We start from the raw sequence: 10,189 nt of genomic DNA, 5'->3' as shown, positions 1-10,189 counted from the left end.
GTACTGTAACTGCTCTGGTGAAGATGGTTACTGATGATATGTTCAAGCTACAGATGAGGAGTGATGTCAATAAGGAGGATACTTATAAGGATGAGGTAGAACAGGATGTAGGCAAGAGAATTGTGTGCGTGCCAATCAGGAGGTCGAGGGCCTAGTTGCAAAAGATACATATTGCCATCATATTATATAATTTTACATTCATGTTATTATGAATACCAGTTCTAGTGACATGTTCACAAAAATAAATCATGAATAAAGTGAACGATGAATGTTCATCAAGTTGTTTCCATTTGCTGTTCTCCCAGAGGTTAAATATAACCCTGACCTGACCTTTAACAGATGACCTGATATTAAAAAATAACATCAGGAATGGATTCTACAAATGAAAACCCTAAAAAAGAGAGGTATTACACAGAGGTATTCTAGGACAAGCGGATCAAAAGTAAATCTTTTGCCAGGCGTTTAGTGGCCATTTTGGATATTTTCTTACACACTTGCACTATATTCTGTTTATTGAATTTCATTATACATTTCCTTAGAATCTATGTATATAAACATGGTTTTAAATCTTTAGGTAATTTACAAAGAAACCTTTGTGTTCCATCTTTCATGAAAACCGAAGTACATCTTATGTCATATATAGTCACTATGTTGTCACTGCCTGTAATAGAAAACAAAATCTACAGATGCTAATTTTAACAACCTTTTTGAACAATATATAATCTGAGCTTTATCCCAACCATTTTTCAAAGAGAGAGGGGCAAATAAGAGAGAACCATCATTTTGAAGTAGAATGCTTCATTCGGATTTTGAAAACTCTCTTTTGGCATGTGGTTATAAAAGGAGTGATAACACACAGAAAGCTACCACAGATGCAATGCTATCACATTTTTCCTAGCTCTAGGGGTGTATACCTACCCAAAAATCACGATGAGAATTAATCCTCCCAGTTGATACAAATGACCCCATATTTGGGGTCCTGGCTCACGAACTAAGTGTGTGGACATTGGATTCTCTTTATTTTTTATTTTGTTTAACCCCTGGGTCAAGCTTTGGGACAGAAGGACTGTTGGAGACCCAAGACCATAGTCTTTGCAAAAGTTAGTGAGTTCTCATCAGAGTGGTGATTCACATGGACTCTTATTGTATTGAACAGAGCCAGGAAAACATAAAATATTAGGCACTACTTTGGTGATATGTTGTTTATTTGTGTGGGTGTGGAGGTGGAGGGATACATGGATGGATGAATTGATATATATATAGATACATGAATGAATGATATATAGATCGATACATTGATTGATTGATTCATTGCCCATTATGAGAATTGTTGGTCGTCCATTATGATTTGAAATGTGTACTAAATTAGTTTTTTTTTTAATTCCAGCCTAAATACATCATTCTAAAGAGTTATAGTGAGAGAATTTAACAAGTGGAATCTACAAGTTGTCCATGTTAAAAAGTTACATTTGTTTCAATAGCTGTTTAATAATACTCTTAATATAGAAGATGGATCCAAACAATACTGATATGTAATGTTATGTTATCCATTGTCCACACAGTATAATGTATGCGTGTATGTTTTACAGGGATGTTCACGTTAGTTAGTTAGTTAGTTTATTTATTACGGTCATGATTTAGAAAAACAAACAGTTGAACATACAGAATATTTTCAACAAGATAATTTTGGCCAAAAAGGTTTGGGCTGAAGCCGAAGCTTATTATGCCCACCTTATTAACCCTAACCTATAACCACCTTATTAATATTCTAATTTGATTTATTGTCACGAAGAAAAGGAAACAAAAGAGCAAAACGATGCTACAAGACTTACATATCAGAACAAACGAAACAGAACGAAGAGAAACATTTTTAGCTTTGCATCAATTACACAGAAAAAACTAAACAAAAAAGTCAGTAAATACCATCTACTAATTGTTATATAGTGTATTTTTAACTCGTTTAATATTTATTATAATAATGTATCACTATTACTATTTAATAATAATAGTAATAATAGTAATAATAATAATAATAATAATAATAATAGTAATAATATATAATAATAATAATAATAATAATAATAGTAATAATATATAATAATAATAATAATAATAATAATAATAATAATAATAGTAATAATATGTAATAACTACCCTACTCTTTACGTGGTGGTAGGTAACCACTGACCATTTCCTCATTTTTTAGAGAGAGAGAGAGAGAGAGAGAGAGAGAGAGAGAGAGAACATGTGTTTGACAGGGATGTTGTGATCACATGGTAAAGAGCAGGAAACCACTGAATGTGGTTTGGGCAGAGCCGTCATCAGACAGCTGATAACCTGCAGGAAGGGTCAGGTAGACCTGATCTCCTTTCTCTAGCTCTAAAGTTAATGCATTAGACATACTATTATAATAATAATTATAATTATAAGCGTGTCTGTAACTGGTGAGGATCCTCCTGGCGTTATGGTAAAGTCTCACACCCATTAACCCCTTAAAGTAGTAGTTATAACTAGTGAATGTGAAGTGATAGAGTCCTCTCACTGGAGCTGTGAACACACCTAGAGAGAACAAAGACTAGATGTAATTCATAATAACATTGTAATAACATTTATAATAACATAACATTGCTGTCAGGCAGAAACCTCTGCCTGACAGCAAACCTCTTATTCTTATTTGTTCTACTTCATGTTTTTTACTCAAAAAATAAATGAAATCAAACAGTTCACAGTGCAACACATTGTACCTTATAGATCGGCTATTTTCAGTATAAATTAGGGTTAAGTGGTTAATGTGTTTGGTACCATTGATTGCCCAAAACAGTTCAACACAATACAAAACTAATATATAAACATATAAAATATGCCAAACCTTAGCAAATACCTCCTTTTATTAAAATATGATTTATATTTTAAATATAATCCACAGTGGTTCATCACAGACTTGTACATTGGTTCAGGTTGTGTAGATGAGAACGGTCAGTACCTGTAGTTAGGTTGTAGGCCTGGCCAGAGTTGGTGAAGATGTTTTTGAAAACCAGAGTGAATTGAGTTTTGTTGGGTCCCACAGATCCTGCAGAGCGTAACAGTCCAGCAGAGAAAGCCACCTTTGGTCTCTCTGTGAAAACAGAACATGTTTCTTCTGAGTAATTGTTCTCATCATGTTTCAATCTATTGATTGATTAACAGATTGCAAAATACAACAATGCTAAAAGGATAACACAAAAAAAAGCCTTTGAATAAAACAACCCAAAAAGATGACATTCACCTGAGATCTCTTTCTTCAGGGCTGACACGTCATCCTGCAACACTGTAAACACATACATTTAAACTGTTATATGCAGGTAAATAATATGAAGGTATGAAGGTTTATGTCAATTTAATTCACCTGAGTTCTCTTTCTTCAGGGCTGACACGTCATCCTGCAACACTGTAAACACATACATTTAAACGTTATATGCATTTAATTCATCTTTTCATGTAGTAAATATAAACAGTGAGGCCATCAAAAATGAAATAAAAAGCCTTCATACGCGTAATTACAGATGTCCGATAATATTGCATATTCTTTTATTTATTAGTTCTGTGGGCTTCAGCATTTCTTCACGGCCGTGTTGCGTGTTGCCCAGCGAAACTCTGCGATGAGGTCAATAGCTCTTTTCGGAGCGACACAAGTATAAATCAGACTTAAAACGGCAACAAATACTTCTTCTCCAATAATCAACAAATATCTCTGTCCCGTCTCTATTATGCTTCGCCCTTCCACCAACGTTGTTGTTCTTTAGTTCCTATCCATTATTATTATGAACTTTGTATCTTTGTCACTTATGTATTCTGAGTTTTTCCAATACAATGTACAGTAGGAAAGGACTTTGCCTTGTGAGCCATTTTTTTTTTACATTTTAGTTGTTCATCTACGTACTTTTTTGTATCTGTTGATGTGCAATGTGCTTGTGAATGACCTACTTATTTCACTGTTGTGAATTGTTTACACAAAAAGGTCATTATTTTTGTAATTTAATTTGTATTACATAAACTTCATTTCAGAAAGTGCTTCTCTTCTTGAGCCATAAGTTAATGACTTAACAAGCTCAATGTCTATTCCAGCTAAATGTTTAGATATGTACATTTCAGAAAAAGTATATGTTGGAAACAATAAATAATGATACATGTTGGAACTTGGAAGATACATGTTGGAAGAAATGAAGCAATTCATATATTTTAGTTCTCATCCTTATTTATTAGAATCTAGAGCAGTAAATGAATGGTATGCCATTTGGTAATGTTCCATTACCTTTTAAACGTACAAAAGCTTGACTTAAAAATAATTATACCGCAAATCAAATCGCAATCGCAATATCAGTCAGGAAAAAAATCGCAATCCCAAAATCGCTCTGCCCTAATCGATATCAGTTCATATTTGAATTTACCTGAGTTCTCTTTCTTCAGGGCAGACACATCATCCTGCAATACTGTAAACACACATTAATTTAAACTTTTATATGTATTTAAATCATCTTTTCATATAGTAAATATGGTATAAACAGCGAGGCCACACGTCAAAAATGTAATACCAGATACACATAATAACGTTTTGCTCTGCAGAAGTGACCGAAGTCGAACCAAAGTGCTGCACAGAGCATATTATAATACAAACAAACAAGAAAAGAGAAAATAAATTAAAACAGAGAAAAATAAAGAAGTAAATAAATTGAACATGGCACAACAAGAAAATAAAGCAATATATGCAGCATACAGTGAGTCAGGCCAAATGCTGTTAGGTAATTACCAATGGTGGAAAAAGTACTCAAGCGTTTTACGTAAGTAAAAGTATCAATAATGCATTGTAGAAGTACTCTGTTACAAGTAAACGTCCGGAATTCAACATTTACTTGAGTAAAAGTCCAAAGTTATTGGTATTAAAATGTATCAAAAGTAAAAGTACTAACATGTTTGAAAATAGCAGTACTAACATGTTTGAAAATAGCAGTACTAAAAATAGCAGTACTAACATGTTTGAAAATAGCAGATCTACAGGCTTGTAGATCTGCTATTTTCAAATAGCCTAGCCTAGGTATAATAATAATGTATGTTTTATAATATAATAGTAAAAGTACAATATTTGCCTCTGAGATTTAGTGGAGTAAAAGTATAGACAATTGGAAATACTCCAGTAAAGTAAAAGTACCTCAAAATTGCACTTAAGTACAGTTACTTGAGTACATGTACTTAGTTACTTTACTGGTAATTAATTACACAGTCAAACAGCATTAAAAGCTAGCGAGAAAAAAGTGAGTCTTTAGTAAGGATTTAAAAACCTCCAAAGTGGAGTCTGGGGCCGGACACCGCCAAGGCTCGCTCCCCTCTGGTGTTTATACTGAGTATCAGGCACAACCGGGAGCGACTAGTCTAGTCAGCCCATGTCAGGGCTCTTGTTTGGGATATATGGCTTAATAAGATCTAAATACAAAATGGCATCAGGGAAAAAATGGTCTGGCCCCTCCATGGTTATCAACTATGGAGGGGCCAGACCATTTTGGGCTGTTGGAAGCCACATATTCAATGTATCAAAGGTAAATTAGCCACATCTGTTGGCATTTTGTACAAAACAAGGGAGCTGTTGAATCAAAACATTTTGCATATATTGCATTTTTCACTTGTAGTGCCATACATGTCATACTGTGTTGAGGTCTGGGGGAATGTATGTAAAACAAATATAGATCCTATTATTAATCTACAGAAAAGAGCTATTAGAATAACAAACAAAGCTAGTTACCTTGAATCAACAAATCCATTATTCATAAAGTCCTGCACATTAAAATGTGTAGATATGGTACATAGAAACCTTTGGGTGGGAAAAAATTGTGCTAAGAGTAAAAGCCTGGCAGTTTGTATTCAATGTCTTTTTTAAACCAAGAGAAGGCTAGATGTGTTTCAATGTTGGGAGTTATACTAAGGAGTGTACATCGCAAGGGAGATTTTAAAAAGCCTTAAAAAGTAAAATTATTCAGTTTTGAATGAAACATTTTCTTTCTTTTATCTTGCAGCATATTTTAAGATTTAAGATTTTTATAAATATTAAAATATATTTAGTTTTTAAGGATTGTAAAGGATAGGCAAAGAATAAGCATTGTGCTTCAGCCTATTCCTTTTTTTCCGTCATTGAGTTTGAATTTGTGTGTGCTGACTTTGAATGTGTACAATTGTGATTTTTTATTTTTGTAGTCCACACAAGTGTGTTTTGATTTGTTGTAAACAAAGAACGAAAATAATTACCATTCATTTGAAAATTTAAAAAATCTTAAAATCAACTAAAACAGACGGGGAGCCGGTGGAGTGAGGAGAGGAATGGGGTCGTTAAAGGTCATGTAAATTGAATTCACCTACATGTGTTCTCTGTCTTCAGGGCCGACACGTCATTCTGCAGAGCTGTAAACACACATGAATTAAACCTTTTGTTACATTAATGAACAGAGCGAGGGTACATTTCAGAATGAAGCTCCATTAAAGGATCTACACCATGAATTAAAAAAATATATAAATATTTAATATCATATTGTTTATGTCCCTCAAACTTTTTTCAAATGGTTTTTTTTCTATGTTGGAACTGAAAAACGGGAGGGATTGTACCCGAAAGTGACGTCACTTTCGGGGCCAAATCAGTTTGGCCTGTTTTGAGACCAATTTACATAAAACCCCAGATTTGCTGTGAAAGCCTGAGTGTTCAAACTGGGGTATTTTTTGGGGGATAGAAGAGAGGTAGGGGGAGACCAAAAACACACAAAAAAGAAGGAAAAGTTCAAATTCACGGTGTAGTGCCTTTAAAGTTGATCTTGTACCTGCATCTGCTGTCTCCAGCTTTACGATCCTCCTGTTGGCGATGCTCTGCTTCACCCACTGCTCCACCAGCACGTCTCTCACACCGTTCAGCTCCACCCACTGCTCCACCACCACGTCTTCCACACTGTCCAGCTCCCCCTTCTGCCTCTCCACCACGTGTCTCAGCTTCCTCAGCTCGGCCCAGATGTCTGGGTTGGGGTCGGTGTCTGCACCTGTCTCGTTGTCTATCTCGTTATCTATCTCATTATCTGTCTTGTTACCTATCTCGTTGTCTATCTCGTTACCTATCTCGTTGTCTATCTCGTTATCTAGCTCATTATCTGTCTTGTTACCTATCTCGTTGTCTATCTCGTTGTCTATCTCGTTGTCTATCTCGTTGTCTATCTCGTTGTCTATCTCGTTGTCTATCTCGTTGTCTATCTGGTTGTGGGTGAGCGTTCCATCTTGTCCCTGAACCACTGTCTTAGACAAACAGAACAGCAGCAGTAGAGTAACAACCTCCTTCATCCTCAAATCTCTCCTGAATGTGTCACCAGAGACGGGAAGGTTTCACTTCATATATTTCAGCACAAGCTCATGAATATATATATATATATATTTATGTTTTTTTCTGTAAGCCCCGCCCACCCCGCCCCACAGTTGCCTTCATTTGAATTTATAAATTGTATTTGCACGCAGCCAGTGGTGGAAAAAAGTACTCAAATATTTTACTTTAAGTAAAAGTACCAATACTGCAATGTAGAAATACTCTGTTACAAGTAAATGTTCGGAATTCAAAATTTACTTGAGTAAAAGTACAAAATTATTGGTATCAAAAAGTACTTAAAGTACCAAAAGTAAAAGTACTCGTTTTCAAAATGCATAAAATTCATGAAAAATCCTTTGAAGATAGCTGATCTACAAGCTCACAATGTGTCGCATCGCGACGCATTGTGAGTTTGTAGATCTGCTGTTTTCAAATGGCCGAATTGTATATAGGGCTGAAGTGGTTAATGTATGTTTTGTAATAATAATCAAAATCTACAAAGTAACTAGTAACTAAAGTTTTCAAATAATTACTAGTAAAATGTACAATATTTCTCTGATCCCTCTGAGATGTAGTGGAGTAGAAAAAGTATTGAAATTTGGAAATACTCAAGTAAAGTCAAAATATGTCAAAATTGTACTTAAGTACAGTACTTGAGTACATTTACTTAGTTACTTTACTCTGCATGCAGCAGAGATGAGTTCCGTACCACTGACTGCAAACACTGTTTTCCATCAATATATTGAGGTAACCCTCTTTATATAGTTTCATAGGGAATACATTCATTTTAGAAATGAGAGGTGAAAAAAGCCCTTTAAATAGTTATTGAAAAACTAAAAACAACAACAATTAAGGCAATTATACATCACATGTATCGTTCTGCTTCTGGATGCTATTAATTATTTGTATAGAGGACATCTGTCACAATATATACGAGTTTCAAGCAGTTTCCTCTTTGATCTCAAATCAGAATATGACATCATTGGATTTCTCATAATATGAAAACCTTAAAAAGCTAAGTTTCTACCTGTGTGTGCAAATCTCTACCATTGTGTACCTCTGCCATTTTTAATAGCCAAATAAATCAAAATCTGTCTTATGGTCCATTTTGAGGCATCAGCAGTCCTTGTTGAGCTGAGCATATTTTCTCTGCTATTTTATTTCCATCACTTCCAATTTCACTTGTTTATCCTGTATGACCTTTATTAAATAGACCAGGCCTGTAACTAAATCTACAAGACTGGTGAGATCTACTTTCACTTTGAAGTATTAATATAGGCTGCTAATTAAATCATTAGAAAACAATAGTTTATAGTTTATAGTCAATTGTTTAACATGAAGAATAAAGGCAAGATCAATAATGAAAAAAAAGTGTTACCACCAAATATTCATAAAATGATGTACGGGTATTCCTTTTTCTTTTTTTTATACTGATGAAAGCACATGATCAGGTTTCATGTAGCTCTATGGTAAACATGGTGGAAGGTTTCACTTCTTTATTTATTTTTATCAGTTCTCTGTTGGCTGGAAAAACCCTGTCAGATGATACTATGTGGTTCATCCCAATGTCTCTTCCCCAGTTCCCTTTCTTCACCGACACTGTGCACGTGATGTGCACTGTGCACGTACCCCTCCTGCTCTGTGCACGTACCCCTCCTGCACTGTGCACGTACCTCTCCTGCACTGTGCACGTACCTCTCCTGCTCTGTGCACGTACCCCTCCTGCACTGTGCACGTACCCCTCCTGCACTGTGCACGTACCTCTCCTGCACTGTGCACGTACCTCTCCTGCTCTGTGCACGTACCTCTCCTGCACTGTGCACGTACCTCTCCTGCTCTGTGCACGTACCCCTCCTGCACTGTGCACGTACTCCTCCTGCACTGTGCACGTACCTCTCCTGCACTGTGCACGTACCTCTCCTGCTCTGTGCACGTACCTCTCCTGCACTGTGCACGTACCTCTCCTGCTCTGTGCACGTACCTCTCCTGCTCTGTGCACGTACCCCTCCTGCACTGTGCACGTACTCCTCCTGCACTGTGCACGTACCCCTCCTGCACTGTGCACGTACCCCTCTAGCTCTGTGCACGTACCTCTCCTGCACTGTGCACGTACCCCTCTAGCTCTGTGCACGTACCCCTCCTGCTCTGTGCACGTACCTCTCCTGCTCTGTGCACGTACCTCTCCTGCACTGTGCACGTACCCCTCCTGCACTGTGCACGTACTCCTCCTGCACTGTGCACGTACCTCTCCTGCACTGTGCACGTACCTCTCCTGCTCTGTGCACGTACCTCTCCTGCACTGTGCACGTACCTCTCCTGCTCTGTGCACGTACCTCTCCTGCACTGTGCACGTACCTCTCCTGCACTGTGCACGTACTCCTCCTGCACTGTGCACGTACCCCTCCTGCTCTGTGCACGTACCTCTCCTGCACTGTGCACGTACCTCTCCTGCTCTGTGCACGTACCTCTCCTGCACTGTGCACGTACCTCTCCTGCACTGTGCACGTACCTCTCCTGCTCTGTGCACGTACCTCTCCTGCACTGTGCACGTACCTCTCCTGCTCTGTGCACGTACCTCTCCTGCACTGTGCACGTACCTCTCCTGCACTGTGCACGTACCTCTCCTGCACTGTGCACGTAACTCTCCTGCACTGTGCACGTACCTCTCCTGCTCTGTGCACGTACCTCTCCTGCACTGTGCACGTACCTCTCCTGCACTGTGCACGTACCTCTCCTGCACTGTGCACGTACCCCTCCTGCACTGTGCACGTACCTCTCCTGCTCTGTGCACGTACCTCTCCTGCACTGTGCACGTACCTCTCCTGC

The 10,189-nt window shown here is 37.6% G+C and overlaps 1 protein-coding gene across 3 annotated transcripts; it reads right to left on the bottom strand.

The window, feature by feature from the left end:
* Window positions 1-1,196: 1,196 nt before the first annotated feature.
* LOC308090517 (uncharacterized protein) lies at window positions 1,197-7,450 on the bottom strand. Of its 3 annotated transcripts, XM_080435726.1 has the most exons (8): window positions 7,170-7,450; window positions 6,837-7,097; window positions 6,385-6,426; window positions 4,428-4,469; window positions 3,386-3,427; window positions 3,266-3,307; window positions 2,984-3,115; window positions 1,197-2,559 (listed from the first exon to the last, which is right to left on the bottom strand). In XM_080435726.1, exons 1-8 carry the CDS (start codon window positions 7,342-7,344, stop codon window positions 2,270-2,272), a joined length of 1,026 nt encoding a protein of 341 aa, XP_080291852.1. In that variant the 5' UTR covers window positions 7,345-7,450; the 3' UTR covers window positions 1,197-2,269. The 3 variants fall into 3 exon arrangements, with proteins under 3 accessions (XP_080291852.1, XP_080291850.1, XP_080291851.1); XM_080435724.1 differs by having other exon boundaries at window positions 6,837-7,450; XM_080435725.1 differs by lacking the exon at window positions 3,386-3,427 and having other exon boundaries at window positions 6,837-7,448.
* Between the last annotated feature and the right edge of the window lie 2,739 nt (window positions 7,451-10,189).

Source organism: Gymnoscopelus braueri, assembly GCF_963280865.1.
Source record: "Gymnoscopelus braueri genome assembly, chromosome: 8".
NCBI lineage: Eukaryota > Metazoa > Chordata > Actinopteri > Myctophiformes > Myctophidae > Gymnoscopelus > Gymnoscopelus braueri.
Note: the sequence above shows the minus strand (reverse complement) of the source record. Positions and strands in the feature narration are given on the sequence as shown.